At 39.0% G+C, this 18,995-nt stretch overlaps 1 protein-coding gene and 1 long non-coding RNA gene across 6 annotated transcripts in view; one reads left to right on the forward strand and one right to left on the reverse strand.

Annotated features, from left to right (window-relative positions):
* LOC108352727 (uncharacterized) overlaps positions 1-1,822 on the forward strand; it is a 36,920-nt gene extending 35,098 nt beyond the window's left edge. The window contains exon 5 of the long non-coding RNA XR_015637338.1: positions 1,681-1,822. This is a non-coding gene — a long non-coding RNA (uncharacterized LOC108352727). The remainder of the gene's footprint in view (positions 1-1,680) is intronic.
* On the reverse strand, positions 1,711-17,587 carry Prr27 (proline rich 27). Of its 5 annotated transcripts, none has more exon segments than NM_001432738.1 (7): positions 1,711-1,799; positions 3,087-3,136; positions 3,362-4,248; positions 5,635-5,658; positions 9,046-9,069; positions 10,555-10,616; positions 17,387-17,581. In NM_001432738.1, coding segments are annotated over 5 exon segments (990 nt in total). In that variant the 5' UTR covers positions 10,606-10,616; positions 17,387-17,581; the 3' UTR covers positions 1,711-1,799; positions 3,087-3,132.
* Positions 17,588-18,995: the final 1,408 nt, after the last annotated feature.

Raw genomic sequence — 18,995 nt, forward strand, 5'->3', positions numbered from 1 at the left:
TAATTTAATCTATAATATTAATTGCTTGACTGAGATAGCCTTTATTTTCTTTTCCCTTGTGAGATTTTTTTTTTTTGGGGGATCTGACTGGCAAACTATCTATTTTCAAAGTGTATAATGATGTTTGATATATATGTGTATTTACATATTTTAAATGTATATACACTACACAAATATGTAATATATACATATACATGCATACACATAGTATAAAATATTACCACGATTAAATGAACTGACATGTTCATTTCACAGTAAATGATTTGTTAGAGAGTGACCATCCTTAATGTATACTCTCTCCATAAGTTTCTAGTAGATAACACATTACTATCTAGTCATCTAGTTGGAGTCCTTGTTTCCACAACTTTTTATCTTCTAACAGCATATATACACAGTCTGAACACTATGCCAGCCCCCATCCTATGCTAATTGTCATTCTATTTTCTGCAAAATAAGTAAATCCAATATAACAGGACTTCAGCCTTCCAAGCAGGAGGTGGACTTTGATAGTCCAAAGTTGTTAAGCACACTTTTTATATGATTGGAGGAAATCATCACTACAACCTTTATTTCCAGAGAGGAAAATCATGCACATGTCTCTACATTGTCTCTTCTGTTTCCGTTTCCAATGGAGGAGCAGCGACAACCTTCTAAATGGGAATATTTCGGCAATTCTGTCTCAGGCTTTTCATGGGACCACCATTTAGAGAACTGGCCAATTTTTGTTGTTGTTGTTGTTGTTGTTCGATGTTCAGGAATAGGAAAAGTCTCGTTCTGATTCAGTGAAGGGTAAGGATCTTGAGATATTTCTGATCTGACAAGAAAGTGGCTGTTCTGTATTTGTGGGAAGAAAACTAAGAGAATAAATTTTAACTAGTAAGGTAAGAAGTGCTGAGATTTGCTGTGTATCCACCTATCTAGGATTTCTCATCTTCCCTTTTCATCCATGGGTGCATGTGACTGCACATCAAAGAGTGGAAGGTGGGTAGAAGTCACAAGGCGACAGCCAGAGGCAGAGATTGGAAGAAATTTCCCCAGGGCCATCGGTGGCACAGATTGCCAACACACTGATTTTTAACTTGGTAAAATTACTTTTGAACTTTTGATCTTCATACCATGAGAAAAAAAAATATATATATATATTGTACTTTGTGGTAATTTGTTGCAAGAGTGAAAAGAAAGTACTAAAATCACTGACCAACCTCACACTAGTTCATTTCACCTATCCTTCTCAGCAATAGTGAAAGTCCACAATTTTTTGGCATGTTCTTTTATCTCTGTACAAATACTTTGTAACTATTTAATAATGGACAAACCTTGTCTTTAAAGTGAGAACAATATCTATTTGTATGATTACTGTCAGGGCTTCATCATTGTGAGGAGCTCAGAATGGCTTCTGACACAGGCACAGACATTCTGAAAATTTCTAAAAATTGCTTAGAAAAGTTGACGACATTTTGAAGCCAAGAAAATGGCAGTGGGTGGGGAGCGTGTGTGTGGTCACAGGGTCTTCAGGAGAAAGGATTTAAGAACAAAAGGCAACAATGTGTCTGTGCTGTATCCTAGAGCCAAAGGTACTGGTACCACATACTTAAATTTGTTTATGTTTCTGTTAAAGTATGTATTTTATAATTTGGACTGAAAATAATAAAGTATTTCATCAATCTTATTTTGTTATAGGTTTAAAGAAATCCAACACAAACCAACAGATGTGGAGAGACTGATAGCTTTAATAAAACAGGGAATATTTGTTGGGAAAAGAAAGAATGTTTAGGTTTCTTTGATTGGTTCATCAGCATCTGTAAAACAGTAAGATAACATGTCAGTTTTGCATAATAAACTGTCGATTTTTGTACATATAGAGCAAAACTGTTTTTCTTTACTCAAGAGTTTGTTATAAAAGCCTATGTAGAATGATCATCTGAAAGCACTCATCACAATACACATTTAAAAGAAAGAATGTTCTCTCCCCATCTGCATACAGATGCAGAGTGCTTACAATTATATATTCTTAGAGGAGTTACTAAGCATCAGCGTAACAGTTTAATCAAATCGCAGCAGTTCGGTTGATTTGAATGCATACGCAGATATCACAGATCATGGGTTGGAGCAGCTATTGAGATAGATCTACAATGTCCCTTGAGATGAATCAAAGAAGTAAAGGAAAATTCTTTTCCATCTTAATAGACTGTCTAGAAAGGTAGCGTTTTCCACTTTACCCATTTCATGCTGAGTATCTTACATTTGTAAGAAACTTGATACATGTGCCTAAATGCATGTGAAATTGTTAAATGAATCTAATATCTTGATGTTATTCACTAATAGGCCTCTCATCTTAAATACTAGTAAAATAAAGCATCAAATAATTTAGCTAGAGTTAGGGGTTTAAGGAAAAACTGAAAGTGTATAATGTCTTTATGAATGGCTATTTGTGAAGGTGCATCACTGACAGAGATCGCTTACAGCACATTTATTCTCAACATAACTTTAGGCATGGGTGGCCCCTCAGTCGAAGTTTATTTGGCTGGCAGACAAAATAATGTCTCCCTCTTTCCAGTCCAAGGAACATTTATAATCATAACCTGGTAATAATTCGGGGTTAGGACTTGGAAATTGTTTTATTTCGCTTATTTTTGGTTAGATAGGAAGTGAGGAGATCAACTGAGCACTTTGGCTCGGGGCCTTTCTTCTTAGGACAGGGTGTGGGAGCAGAAAGTGGGTGAGGATGGAGAATGGCTGGCAGGCCTTACTGGTCAGCCTTCCTCCTCATTTCAGTCTCCTTCCGGTTTAGAGGAGCTTGTTCCGAAAGGGATGAGTATCGTTGCAGGGTAGTCAGGTCATACTCACTTTGGATCAGTTTAAAGACCTATTCTAATAACAACCTGAAAATTTTACACAGGAAACAAATTCATCATGTCTTATCTCCTGAGGGGCTGATAACTGGCGACTGCACCTCACTTTGTCATTCCATGTGTGTATATGTGCATATACATACATGACTACTGGGAGGCAGTGTCAGCTGAGGAGATGTAGTGTAGTTGCAGTTAACCCAGAACCTCCACATCTCATTATTATGCATGACTTACAGAAACAAATGAATATCACTCTCTTCTCCAGAAAAATCTCACTTCTCTACCTAAAACGGAAAAGGGCATTTTCATTTATGATTAAATATACTTCATTTGGTAGCCCTGGGGCTTTCTTTTCTAAATCTTCTAGTTATTCTGAGGTGCTTTATAAAAGTTCCAGAGGAATCTGCTTGCAAACAGGATCGCTAACATAAAGAGGGTTTCGTCTCTTGTCTGAAATAAAGCATATGTTTAAAATTATAAGGCAGGGCTGGGTGTGATAGGTAACTTACCTGGTAGAAAACGGCTGTGGTTCGTGGCTAGCAGATTTGGCCTCAAAAGGTTCAGGTCCCTCCTGTTTTGCTTCAGTAGGCTCAGCTGTAATAAGTTTTCCCACAAGAGACTGGCTTGCCATGAGTTCATCCGGAGGAGGTTGGCCTGCAGCAGGCAAGGTCGGCAGAGACTGTGCTACAGCAAGCTCACCTGAAGTAGGTTTGTTCTCAGGAGACTGGCCTGCAGGGGTTTCAGCTTCTAGAGGCTGTGCTCCCACAGATAGGGCTACAGCGGGTTCAGGTGCCATGGGGTGGGGTGCGGCAGGCACAGCCATCTCTGGCTGGGGATGAGCAGGTTCCGGTGCAAGAAAATGGACTGGGACAGGCTCGGGTGCAGCAAAGTGGGCTGGAGCAGGTTCAGGTGCAAGAGATTTGGGTTCAGAGGGTGGCATGGGTGTTGCAAGTTTGATCGCCGGAGGCAGACCCGCAATATGTTTATCTACAGGGATCTCAGGTACCAAAGCCTCGCCTTCAGCAGGCACAGCAGAAGCTGCTACAGGCTCATGTCCAATGGGTGAGATGACAGAAATCTTTGGAGGGATGACAAAGGGATATGGCCTGGGAGGAAAGGGTCGGGGAGGAGGAAGAGGAACAATTGCAGGACCATTCAGTGGCGCATCTGCGGGGTAGTTATAGTTTTGGTATATATAGCGAAATTTGGGAGAAGTGGGAATCCAAGGATATAGAGATAGCCCTCTTTCAAGCTCAGAATTTCCGGAGAATTTGGTGATGGCGTTTCCTTGTTGAGTGTTAAGAGGAGGCAAAACAAAAGGTGGCAAATTATCATTCCATAGGCCATAGGGGATATTCAGAGATGGTTTAAGTGGGTAGCGATTTCCAAAGTAATCCTAAACAGAAGAAAATGAGTTCATTGAAGTTGGCCGATCGTTTATACACGTAGCTGTATTTATTTCTGTTATAACTGTGGTCATATATGAATAATGTTTTTAAGGGAACACCTTTTTTTAAAAACAACTAATATGTATCCATAACTACTGAAATGAAACTAGTTTGAGAAAATCCAATCAATCCAAACTGAAGGAGAAACACTGTGTACAGGTGACAGAGTGTGACATATTACAGAATACACCGCCCAGGTTAGGATGGGCATAGGTAAGCTATGCATTGAATGCAGATTAAGACTTAATGGAGGATGGAGGACTGGTTCTTCCAGGATACTCTTCACTGTGTTCTTTATCTGTGCCTGTAGCACCTCACACCACCCCCGCACCCCGCACCCTCTTCTCTGTAGATTGTCCTACTTGAAGCCTTCAGGTCCATGTTCTTCCCCCACTATTTGTGACCCATGTCCCATATCTGTCCTGTTTCCTCAAACTTTCGTTTCCTTCAAGGTATTATTATCAGAAGGGCAGCCAGAAAGTGTGAAAAACGAGCTTGGCTTTTCATATATAAATTTCCCAGCGATATTTCTGTTTTAAATGGGCATTTTTAATAACATCGGTCATGCATTTAACCACCAAATTTCAAATTCTTTCTTGTGATAGGACCCCTACTTATTCCTCTGGTGGTTCTACTAGATTTATCTATCCCATTCTGAAAGACTGCCATGGACCTGTCAGGTCACCTAATTATGTAAGAATTCACAGAAAATAGGAATGTTTTTTACTCATGCACATCTAATATTTTATATCCTATCATAAATGCCCCCCTCCCTGGTTTTCCAAATCAGGATCTTAGAATTTGGTCATTTATATAGCTACGGCTTGACTGTCACTCAAAGAATTATACTCAGTGTTTCTTATGCCTGGAGTTGTTTTATTTAGATGCATTGCAAGGTATTTTCCTAATAATAGACTCCCTGTGGCACAGATTCAGTTTTCACATTTTTTTTGGTAAAGTGCTGCCTTCCTTGTTAATTATACTTTTTATAATGTCAAACTTTGTAAGCTTATGTTTCATTTTAACCCGCTCATCCTGCTAAGCACGTACAGTGATGGGCAGGATGCCAGTGTGGATAAAACGTTTTGTCATGCACAAGATATGCATATGCATGTGGGGCCACGAATGAAGAGAAGTGAACGTGTCCTTAAATCTCCTAGTCCTTCAACCAAAACAAAAAACAAAAAACAAACAAACAAAACAAAACCCAAAACCACAGTAACACTGAACTGTGTAATATCATTTGATAGAAATGATATCTTAAGGAAAAATAGTACACACTATATATTAATATATTTAACTACAAAATTCCAGAACATGTGAAATCACTTTACCTCTTCAGTGGATGAGGGCGATTTCTGAAACAAAAGATTTGTTGTAAAGTTGAGGCCATTGAAAACATAACCCTTTAAACCTCTGCTTACAATTGGAGGAGCTGTGAGTAATAACATTTAAGAGTTTTCTCTCTTAAGAGCCATCAACATTTGCCCTGTCTTCAGTTTTCCTATAACTATTTATCATCATATTACTATCATTTTTCTTTTGAGAGCGTATCTTGCTAGGTGGCCTTGGGCCAGGTCCTTGACACTTAGACCATATCACGACCTCATCATGTAGAGCCTGTGTGCTGACCTCCAAGATAGGGCAATCCTCCCAGCTTGGCCTCGGGTTCTAGGAGTATGGGCATGTAACACAATGCCTGACTTTTAGTAAGCATCCTTTATACATGGTGTGATGCCTGACAGCGTTTGTGAGGAGAAGAGCTGGAGGCCCAGTGAGACAATGGCTCAGGGGTCTGGGGTAGGGATCACCACTACTCTTCTGCTAAATGAACACAGAATGAAAAGACTTGTAATGACACACTCTATACCCATTGATCAGTGTATTGACCAGCCGTCACCAGAGAGGCTTTTTGCAGTAGATGGTAGTCAACACAGAGACCCACAACTGGTCAATGTGCAGACAGTGAGTGACCTTGGAGAGCTTAGCCTTTAATGAGATGTTTTCATCAAACCCCTAGACTCAAGAATCAGGGATGAATTGAGAAGAGGAGTCAGAAAGAATGGGAGAGGTACTGGAGGACTCCAGAGACACAGTGTGTTCCAGACACGAGACTGATCTACAAACTGACTCAAAGAAACTGTGGCAACACGCAGCAGACCCGCAAAGAGGCAGTGGACACAAAGACCCAGCCTTGACCAAGAAGATAGTTACAATGGATACCTGCTGGGAGAGGGGAAGATCGTTCTCTCCAATGGAGTGACACGCTGTAGGGCAGGCCTTATGCTCTGGAGCACCTTATCAACCCGAAACAGACCCTCAGTTTTTCTGTGTGCGCTTTGCTTCTGTTATTGCTTAGTGTTTTTCGTTTTCCTGATTTTGTCTTGTTTCGTTTTTCTGTTTTTTTGGTTTTTTGAGTTTTTTTTGAAGAGGGATTGAGAATATGAAGTTGGGTGGTCACAGAGATGGGGATAGTTTGTGAGGTCTTGGGGTGGGGAGGGAGAAGGAGCATGGTCAAAATACATTGGATGGAGAATTTAAAGAAGCAGAATGTCATGTGCATAAATAAAATTTAAAGACTGAGAGGACATCTCAGTCATGAAAGTGCCAGTCGTGCAAGCAGAATGACCGTCATTTATCACCAGCACCTGTACAAAAGCCACACATAACAGAGGGAAGAGTGGTAAAATACGATGAAAATCCTTGTATGGAACTCAAGGAACTAATGAAATGTAACGGATATTGTACATATAGAATTATATGTAAAAATTCTGACACAGAGGTAATGCACTTGAGGTGCAGGAAAGGTTCAGCCATGCAGAGAGGAGGATAGCTACAGTGTGTTGGCCAGCCAGCCTGGAGTGAGCAAGAGAAGAGATATTGACTTGAAGTATAAGGAAGAGAGCAACTGAGTAAGACACCAACTTCAACCTCTGTCCTCCACAGCAGTGTCCACACACACTACCATACACATGCACAGCCCCCTATGAACCCTGCATACACAGAACACCATGGATATTCAAGGATTACTGTCTACCCTGTTCCAGTGTTTCTATACCATTGTTGTTGTAAAATTATATTAAAAAATGCTTTCTTTTACCTGAACTTGATCCAGCACCATAGTGCCCCTAGATATCTGGTAGATATCCTCATCTCAGTCAGCCAAGTGTCTCACCTGCTCTGCTCCATCCCGTATCACACTGCCGATGGCTTCTCTCTAAGCCTGGCAGCAATCTCTACCCATCTAGTTCCCAAAGCAGGTTGCCACCATGCCAGAAATATATATCCCAATTCCGTGGCAGCCTAGTGTCTCCAGCTGCCACATACTCTTTTGAACTTAAATCGCTACAAGAAAGAACACACAGCACAATAACCTCTGGTCCAACTGATAAGGTATGATTGCCCAACTAAGCATACAAAGCCCTGTACACATCCATCCCTTAAGAATATTCATAACAACCTGTAAATGTGCAGAGAGGAATCTTAACACCAGCCTCTACATTCTCTCCACTGCTTCTGGCACTGTGGCAACACACACACACACACACACACACACACACACACACACACACACACACAGCATTTGCTTTCTGGTATGTTGGCTATAGGCATTAGGATCCTAGCTATTAACAAGTGCAACCAGACCAGATTTCTACACCTGTAGCCAGCCAATCTTTCCATTTAAAATTCAATATTACTTTCCAATTTTAGATTGATTTTCTAGAATTACTAATCTTAAAATCTTCCAATGATTTTTCCCCCATATTCCCTAGGGATGAAGAAATATACAGTCAATAACATTCCAGGGCAGGTTAAGGGGCAAGTGTCAGTTACTGTTATTATTGAAGGAGCTTCAGAATCTGATGACTGATAATATAAATCAAATGTTGTTTTAATTTTGAAAAGTTTCCAAGGTTTTCAGCTGCTTTGCCAGGAATTCTGCTGTTTTTAACTAAAAAGCATTTACATATCAATCCATAACCCACTTGTGGCTAAGGATACTTGTAACGTTTTTAGTATATATGTTTGTCATCATCATTTGAGATAAAGATTATAAAGAACTGAGGAAAACCAAATATTGGTAAGCACATTTGTCTCCTATATGAAATAATTGATGGCTGTCTGCTGCACAGAAGTTGCCAAGCTCCTTGGAATTTGCATTCATACTATTTGTAGTTTCCAGTATCCAGATGGAATTCAGTCGGGCATGATGGTAGATGCTTATAATTCTAACCCTCGGGAGGTGGAAGCAGGAGGATGGAAAGTTAAGATCACGCTTAGAAACACAGATGGAGGTCAGCCTGGGCTACACGAAACCCTTTCCCTACTTCCCTAAAACAAAAAAAACCCTGATATGCAAATGAAACATATAATTTAATATATAGTTGTTTAACATCTTGTTTCTGTTCTAATCTTCATGCCATCATTTTCTCATTGGTCATATTATTTAAGTACAAATTAAGAAATAGAGAATCATGAAGGTAAATCAGGACATAACAGACTTTGATTTCACCATAAAAGGTGTTCATTTCATGCCTCTGGTCATCAGAAATGAAGGCTTGCTGGCAAACACGTTTAGCATACGTAATTTATATTCTATAGCTTTTTCATCTAATCTGAATAAATGAATAAAAGAAATATTTTAAGAGCAATTAAATAAATTTCACTGCCCAAAGTAGAGAACATTTAAATGCAAATATACTTTAATATTAACATGATAATTTAAAGGAATTGAATTGTTTTACCTTGTGAATGAAGGGATAACGTCTCTAAAAAAAGAAAAAAAATATTTTAATGTGGTTATTTGTTTGAGAACGCCTACATTTAGACTTTCCTTTTACTGAAGAATTTGCATTGTCTTATCATAAATTTTTTTCTTGACTATGAGTCCCCTGGTCTGAAGTGAGCAGCCTTGCCATCATAGTCATTATGATGTTTTGAACAGGAACTTTTATTTTGACTGAATAGAATTTAGTTTGCAACATTGTATATGCAGGTAAATCTTTGCCACCTCAGAGGCCATTTGGTTCTAATTCCTGCATGTTTTTTTTAACCACTCTGATGTTGCTCTGTGTGTGTGTGTGTGTGTGTGTGTGTGTGTGTGTGTGCATGTATGTGTGAATTTATGTGTGTATGTGTGCATATGTGTGTATGTGTATGTTTGTATATGTGTATATGTGCATGTATGTGTGAATGTGTGTATATACGTGCATGTGTACATGTATGTATGTGTGAATGTGTGTGTATGTGTGTGTATAATTGTGTATGTGTGTATGTGTATGTATGTGTATGTATGTGTGTTTGTGTGTTTGTGTGATCTAGTGCCATTTTTGTAGTCCTATACACTATATATTATTTTCTAATGAAACTTCATTATGTCTTCTGAATTAACCATGGAACTTTATTATGACTTCTGATTTCACCATAGATAAGGTACTATACAGAATAAAAGACAATGTAGGAAACCCAACATATACTATTTTAAGAATTAAAAATTAATTTAGGTGTATTTAAGAGACATAATAGTATTTTGAAATTTAGCCAGGATGCTAATAATAATTAGAAGCATCAAGTAGTTTAAATATCTACTCGATCTTAGACATTTTGTAAAGCACTTTCAGTAATTATCTTAGTATTCAAAGCAATTTCTTGGAGTGGATGATGTTCCTTCTTTTCTAAAGAAAGAGTTTAACATACTTCATTTGCTAGAATTAAAACTGTTTTCAATCCCACCTTTATTCCCAGCATCTAGGAGGCAAAGGCAGGCAAATCCCTCAGTTTGAGTCCAGCTTGGTCTCCATAAGGAGTGCCAGGCAAGCCAGGACTACATAGTAGGATTCTGAATGAAAGAAAAAATGATCTAGAGTCTCATCAGTTCACCTTACACTGAATGCCATCACGTCCATTCTATTGGCCCCTTTGAGCATCCTTTGGTTCTCTCCACATTTCAGCAATAAAATTTCACTGCCAGAGAACCTGCTAAAACTGTCTATACAGGATTGTAATTCGCTATAATGCTTCCTCCTTCCAGCTTCCTGAGTCTGAACTTAAGTTCTTTCTGTGCTACTGATCTGTTCCAGGTTTTAGATCCACATTATCTGTCTTTTCAAGATTTCCTTTTGAGATTTAGACACAGCCACATTTATGCCCACAACCTGATGACTTGAATAGGCACTGTTCTCCCTTCATCCTTCACTAACACTTACTTGATATTTACACCCATTGCTACAGGGGTTGACAGTTCAGTTACTTACCCTCTTTGCAAAAGCGACACACATGATGCAGGCCCAAAGAAGTAACTTCATCTTGATGGAGCCTATGAACATGAATAGTAGGATTTATTTTTCAGGATGTATACACAGAGTGTTTTAGGTTATTTCTCTCTGAGAAAGAAGAAGATTTTAAATAGACTGACTTTACTAGGCTGATGAGGAAGACGATGAACAGAAAAATTGGACTCCTATTTAACTGCTGTCAGCATGGCTTGGCAGGGAGACACTAAGCACATTTTTTTTTCAGTAATTAACTTCTGACTAAATTTTCTTTACATGGAAGTCAACTCACTTTTTTACTCAAGGGCATCTTTTGCAATTTGTCTTGGAGGCCATACCAGGAAACACGATTGTCTTTTAAGTAGTCACACTGTGGGGTAACTTATTGGGAGTTTGCATCTATGGATTCAAAAGGAGACTGATATCATCTAACTGGAAAAATTTCTCAGATTCAATTTTTGTTTTTGCCTCAAAAACTCTTTGGTATACTACATATTTAATTGCCTCAAAATTTCTGTCACCTAAGAATAAAGGCAGACTCAATTTAAGTCTATGTTTTCATTAGGAGTCTTCGTAGAACAGCAACACATTTCTAATTGCTTTATTGTTGATGTTTATAGGTTTTTCTTTCTTCAAAAACACAAAATATCTTCATCTTTATAAAATCTTGTCTATACGAAGGCAATATTGCCACATACTTCTGAGTTTCCAAATGTGAAAGACAGATATACTTAACCTGATGTGTTTTACTAAGAGTAGTAATATTAAATCCTTGATTTATTTGAAATGAATGTTTACGTAATCGATATATCTAAGGTATGTTCTGTTTATAATTATATATTAACTTCTTATAATTATTTCCATATTTTTCCTTATTTGGTATTACCTGTGGTTTTTGGTGTAGGTACTGATTTTAGGTTATGCATATTCTAAAAATATGAGAAAATTTCAAATTTGTTGGATGGATTAGACCATGGATGGTTGCTGCCGAGTCTTTAAGAAAGTGAAGGTTGTAAAACTATGTTTTCAGAAAAAGGCCTGGGGGAAGTACACAATGTCCAAGTTTTACTCTTTCTGGTCCTTGCTAAGCTACTTAAATGTTCAAGATGTTTGAGCCACATGGTGCATGGATTTTGCTGTGATTTGGAGTGGCACACTACTGAGACATTAAAAGAAATGGATATTCTCTAAAAATTATAATGTATGATAGACATTTAAGCTTTATTCTGTTTACCCATGAGTAGCATTAGAGAATTCTGTGAGAGATTCTCAGGGGTATTTCTTAAGTTATTGGCTTAACTATTTTAATATATTAGCAACTCTATATTTTTTGTTTTGCATTGACTTTGTCCTCCACTGGAAATTTCGGAATCCACTGTTTACGTGTTTGGGGGTTTGAAGTGTGGATGGGAGTTCATTGTGAGATGATTCCTACATTTCTGAATTTATCTTATTTTCTCCCAGTCTATTTTCATCCCTTCTCACAATAATCATGTCTTCTTTTGTTAAACGCTGAAATCCTTTTAGAAGTGATCATTTTTAAGCAAACAGAAAAAGAAATGTCAGGTAGTTATAGTGATCTTCCTAAAATTATAAAATTATGTCAAAATTTCCTTTGAGTATACCTTAACATTTTCACATTTCATCTTGCAGTGTTGTGCAACTAGTATGCACTTAGCATAGCTTAATGGTTGGCTATACAAACTTAACTCACATGGGAATAGCTCTACAATCCGTGCCTTTATCCCTAACTGAAGTTCTGAAATAAGATCTATTTTGCAAGTCTATCACTCTGATTCTATACAATGTTCCTAAGCTAGAAGTATAGGTAACACATTGTCTCTATAAAAGAAAATTTAATGACATTCAAATTAACTAACAATTCTAGTAAAGACCTACTCATCAGGTATCCTTCATAAAAGATATACAGAAATATTTATTCCTGTCAGAACAGTTAATAATTAGGAATATAGAAATAAAACAGTAGGATCCTTAAAAATCCCCTGAGATCTGAAGTAATATAAGATTTCTTAAAATTTAAAAATATTCAGTGTCTTTTCTCATGGTCTTTAATATGTAAATACACAGGACTTCCTATTTAGTTCTTTAGAATATTCCAAAAATGAGAAAATCTGTCTTATTCAGATAATACAGTTAGATCTTATCTTCCTGTTTAGTTTCTTTTAACAGATTGATAGTCAGATTTTGCTCGATCCTATTGTTTATTTAGTCGTAAGTCTATAAAGACTTTAAACAGGTAAAACCTACCCTCTGGAGCTTATAGCAATGCCTACGTACAGCTTGGCTCCAGAGGATCCTGAAAGGACAAATTGTGAAAACATCACGTTTATATCAGTCCTATTAAGTTTATTTGATTAATGCCTACAGTGGTAATTGTTTATGATGGTAAACATATATATTAAGAAGGCAATTGGACACTGTCAATTTATTTTATTTTTTATTGGATATTTTTATTTACATTTGAAATGTTATTCCCTTTCCCAGTTTCCTGTCCAAAAGCCCTCTATCCCCCCTCTCCTTCTTCTATAAGGATGTTCCCCTCCCCATCTACTCACTATGTCAATTTAAAGGGTCCACCCTCCACCCTCACACCCCAGAGAGCCTATAATCTCCCTATAATGAAGTTTCAACTGGCACTTAGTCCCTGGCATACATTCCGTTTTGAGGGGTGGGTCTCCCCATGTAGTACCACAATAGTTCAAGTGGGCTCATCCCTATTTGGCAAGTTGGTCTAGATCATAGGATAAACAGGCAGTTGACAGTCCCTAGCAGTCCGAACGGAATTTACTGTGACCATGAAAACTGCCCTGGAGGGAAGAAGCTTCCAACACAGTTCTATCTCACTTCCTCTGTCTTGTGCTTCTGAGGTGTGTGCTATCAAAAGCAATAGGTTTCATCACCTAATTCTGGTGGGCAACCAAATGGAATAACAAGGGCCTACAGTGCTTTAGGGGTGTCCCCTACCAACGTCACATTTTCAGTTCAAAGAGACTGTCTCATGGTAAATAACTATTTTATATCTATCTATCTATCTATCTATCTATCTATCTATCTATCTATCATCTATCTATCAATTTATTGATCTTAATTCTGTTTTTTTTTTCCAGAGCTGGGGACCGAACCCAGGGCCTTGTGCTTGCTAGGCAAGCGCTCTACCACTGAGCCAAATCCCCAACCCTATTGATCTTAATTCTAAAAACAACTTTGTTTAGCCATTTCTCCACCCTTCAATTCAGAGAGGCAGTACCACGAATTTTTTACTGTCAGATTAATTTTTAACTTAAATTTCCATGTCAAAGTTTATTCACTTTTTTTTTTTTTGTATTTGCAGTTAGTATTATTCACTGTTACTGGTTAAATGTTCTATATTGACCTTGACTCGTAGGCCCACTACACATAAAAATCCCATCATCCTAAAACTTCCCTTGGGTGGTTCTGTCTACTCAGCAACTTTCCCTTCTCACAACAGTCAGCAACCAATCAATAATTCCTCAATCTCCTATCTTTGCCCCTTTCCCTTTCATTCTTGCCATATCTTCTTATTTCCCCCTTACAACTTTTCTTTTCATCTTCTCATCTCTTCCTCTCTTTTACTTTTCTTTAGTCATTCAATAGTTATCGAGCACTACTATCAGCCCTGGAGATTTGTATGAGAAGTGTAATTATGTATGTAAAAGGAATCTTGGGAAAAACTTTATGTGTGTGTGTGTGTGTGTGTGTGTGTGTGTGTGTGTGTGTGCGGTGTGGATGTGGGGTGCCTGATGCTCACTGTTCCACAGCATTTCTTATCAATAAAGGAGTTGAACATCTATGTTTAAGCTTACTTTTTTATTTAAACATAGAATATTTAAAATGTTTAATACCCAGCCTGTTGCCATGAGATTCAATAATAGAGAAAAATGTATGATTTTTGTATTCCACAAACACTGGGTTTGAAAAGACTGGGGGACCAGAATATACCTTGTTATTTCACAGTCATGGAAATGTGGTTCCTTTTCATTCATGGAGGACTGTCTAAACTTTTGGAAACATCAGGAGGTTTAATTTGCAAGGTAAAGGTTCTAAAAAGATATCATTAAATAGGTGCCTGTGACCGTGTAAACCCATAGCTTGGTTTACATAATGTGCTTTATGCTTTAATATTTTCTAAATCTCCAGTGATGTCATCAAATGAAACAGAAAGAAGTGAAGAAGAACAGTCACATCAATCTAACTATATCACCGACATCATCTTGATTACACACTCTTTGAAAAGCCTCAAAGCTTACTCACAGCGGCAAAAGGAGTCATAACTGGCTGCTGTTTTACAGTTTGGCCTGTTACAACAGAATATTAATTCCAAAAATATAAGAAATAAGTTCAATTATAGATACTGTCTTGAGTAGTGGAGATTTGCAAGTATTAGTTATTTCTTAATTTTATATACTTTACTGCTATATACTTTTGTGAAGTCAGCAAACATAGGAAGATATTTAGAAGATAACTGTGTCTATATTTGGAGATACGGCAGCCCATGTGAGATGGATTTAGAGATTGGAAACTAATTTTTAATCAGCAATCATCGGTGTAAATTTAAATGATTAAGTCAATCGGATTATATAGAAAACATGGACAGTTAGAAAAGACGTAGCTGAGATGACAGCCCTAGAAAATGCCAATCATTGTGTGGAGAAAGGGAATCCACAAAAGCACCTCAGAGAAATAGTCATAAGAAAGTGTAAGAGTTATTATAAAGTATGTCCTGACAAGCACCAAGTGTTGTGGTGCTTCTGCAAGAAACGTTTTATTTCTGATATAAATGTATCATCACTGAAATACAATATCAGTAGTTATATTACTGACAAAATATATGAGATGCCTTAAAATGTAATGCACTTATTGATAAGTGGATATAAACCCCAAAGCTCGAATTACCCAAGATACAATCCACAGACCACATGAAGCTCAAGGACAACCAAAGTGAGGATGCTTCACTCTTTCTTAACAGGGGGAACAAAAATATTCATAGGAGGAGATATAGAGACAAAGTTTGGAGTAGAGACTGAAGGAATGGCCATTCCGGGCCTGCCCTACCTGGGGAATCCAGCCCATATACATACAGCCACCAGACCCAGACAATATTGATGAAGCTAAGAAGTGCATGCTGAGAGGAGCCTGACATACAGAGGCAAATGCTAGCAGCAAACCATTGAACTGAGAACGGGGTCCCTGTTGGAGGAATTAGAGAAAGGATTGAAGGAGCTGAAGGGGCTTGCAACCCCCTAAGAAAAACAGTACCAACCAACCAGAGCTCCCAGGGACTAAACCACCATCCAAAGACAGATCCATGGCTCCAGCTGCATATGCAGCAGAGGATGGCCTTGTTGGGCACCAAGGGGAGGAGAAGCCCTTGGTCTTGCCAAGGCTGGACCCTCCCCCACCTCCCAGTGTAGGGGAATGTCAGGACAGGGAGGCAGGAAGGGATGGGTTGCTGGGAAGGGGGAAACACCCTCATAGAAGAAGGGAGAGGAGGGATGGCATTAGGGGGCTTATGGCCGGGAAACGGGGAAAGGGAATAACATTTGAAATGTGAATAAAAATATATCCAGTTTAAAAAACAAAACAAGACGTAATGCCTGACTAACTTTAGGTAATAAAATCAGTATTACTTGGATACAACATTCAATTAAATAGAAAACCGAGGAAATAAAAAAGGAAAGATTTACTAGCTTTAAAGTAGTGGGAGATCACGTACTCCTACAAGCTTTATCCGGAGAGCGCAAGTTATTTTCAGGTTTAAGTCAAGTCATCAGCATTGGCCTTTCTGATTGGATGGGAAGTTGTCCTGGGACTTGGAAATCCAGGGACCACACAGCTCTGAGGTGTCCCAACAGTGTCCCAATGGAAAGGGGTCCTGAGACACAGGAGCCCAGGAACCACACAGCTCTGAGAGGAAACCTGAGCAGAGGCATTGCAGCTCCCAGAGGAGGGGATCCCCAGCTGAGCTCAGGAGCTCAAGAGCCTCAGCCCTGCTCCCCTTCTCTTCCTTGCTCCTTGTCTTCTTCTGATGAGAGAGTCTCACCAGGCAGCACGTCTCATAAAAGAGGGTTCAGGGAGAGGAAAGAGGAATCCAGGAGTGGCTACCTATGCTCTTGGGAGAGAGCAGACAAAGCACACTGCTTATATAGGGATTCTTGGGGGAAAATAGAGCTTTCTGGGGCTGGAGATTTCCAGGGTGAGGATTGGTCAGATTTCAAATCCTGAGCTTGGGGGAACTCAGGGATTGGTGGGTTTTCCTGTTCAGCGATTGGTAGGTTTTTGTGCTCAGGATGGATGGGTCTCTGTGGGAAGTTCAGGGATTGGTGAGTTTTCCTATTCAGAGATTACTGGCTTTTGTTCAGACTTTTCACCTAAAATGAGGAGAGGGTTCTGTTGAGGATCTGGAGATGAATTTCGTGATAGTTATGGCAGTTAGGGAGATCTGGGCGAGGGGCGTGATTGCTGGAGCTCCTCCCTGGACATACAAAGTTTACGACCGGAGTCCATATCGGCGAAAGCCCTTCCTACCACCCGCGGGTACGAATATCTAATAATCACCATAGCGCACCAAGATTAAAATAAAGTTATCAATGTATCAAGAAATGGTAGTGTTCATATACCACCCATTCACCACAGATTTAAAATTTCTAGATAGAAAGGGAAATATTCTCAAAACTTGAGGTAATTCTAGGAGGACTGCTAACTTTAATTTTGACAAAAACAAAACAAAACAAAACAAAACAAAACACAATCTGCTAAGTCTTTAGTGACTTACTTTGAGACTCAGATGCTTAGAGGGGACAGAAGTCAACATTCATCTCAGAGTCTTAAGTGGCCAGATATTGTCCAGGGAGAGTTGCTTCAGTGCAGAAAGGCAGAAGAATTGTATTAAGTATGCGGATAATATTTTAAATTTCGAAGGATAAAGTCTGCGAGAAGTGAGGCCACCGGAGAATGTAAGAGACAGAATGCAGCATCAGCAGATTGCTAAGGAATGGAGGGTTCTAAGAATGACAAATAAGAGTTCTCGGAGCTTATTACTGCTCTGCCTTTTCAAAAGACGCTTCAGGGCCTCCTTTTCCGGAAAATCTGCTGAGTCTTTGTACTGCACAGGAAAGAGCTTGGGATAAGGGGAACTTGATAGACTGAGCTATGCTAGGAGGAGTAAGGACAGGGATCGTTTATGGTGCCGTCGATTCACACTTCACTCCTCGCCTTTGTAACAAAAACATCCCTCAGTGTTACCTATGAACCCATCTGACGGCTCCCCTATAACTAAATATGTAAAACAGCTTTCTAAACGGAATAAGCACTGCCCTTCTTCCCTGCTCAGTGATCTTCCCATTCCAGTGTCTTCTCGGAAGTACTTCCCCACTCAGGTGCCCTCACACAGGCTCTGCGTAATTAATGCTCTTTTGTCATTCGAAAACGCTACAAATGGGATTATGTTCTAGCTGAAGTGATCCAGGAAACTCCAGCCTGTTCTGACTCCATTTCATGATTGCTCGGACAATTTTCAGCCCCCTCTCTACCCTCAACAGTCATGTCTGCCTTTGCAACACATTTGAGATTTTCACGACCCTGTCCCTAGTCCAGATGTATTAACCAAAACAATTAAGAAGGTATAAATAAAAATAATTATCATATGTCCGAAGTAACTTTGACCTGCCAGAAAGAAATGTTGCAACGTTACTCTGATCCACCCTCATTCAACATTTATCTAGTTGTGTTTTGTTCTTTTAAAATTGTAGATGCTCGCAGCCAACCATTAGACTGAGCACAGATCCCAGTGGAGGAGTTAGAGAAAGGACTGAAGGAGTGGAAAGGGGTTTGCAGCCCCATAGGAAGAACAACAATACCAACCAACCAGACTCCCAGAGCTCCCAAGGGCAACCACAGAGTACACATGGGGGGACCCATGGCTCCAGTTGTATATGTAGCAGAGGATGGTCTTGTTGAGCACCAATGTGAAAAGAAGCCTTTTGTCCTGTGGAGGCTCGATGCCTCCATGTAGGGGAATGTCAGGGAGCTCAGGTGGGAGTGGGTGGAAGGGTGGGGGAGCATCCTCACAGAAGCATTAAAAATATTGAAAGATGCTTGCTTTTAATAGCTTCATTGTATAACTCTACCACATTTTCTGTATCCATTCCTCTGTTGGAGGACATCTGGGTTCTTCCAGCTTCTGGCTATTATAAATAAAGCTTCTATGAATATAGTGAAAAAAAATAATGTTCCTGAGTTTTGGTACCAAGAGACTTTGAGGTATCATCACTAGCCAAAGATAAAGGACTTAAAAACTCGTAAATTAAACTTATAACCTTACCACTCTTAATCAAGAAAATGGTCTGTATCTTTCTTTTGTAGATTATCTCACTAGCAGGGTT

Source organism: Rattus norvegicus, chromosome 14 (assembly GCF_021556685.1).
Source record: "Rattus norvegicus strain SHRSP/BbbUtx chromosome 14, alternate assembly SHRSP_T2T, whole genome shotgun sequence".
NCBI classification, from domain to species: domain Eukaryota; kingdom Metazoa; phylum Chordata; class Mammalia; order Rodentia; family Muridae; genus Rattus; species Rattus norvegicus.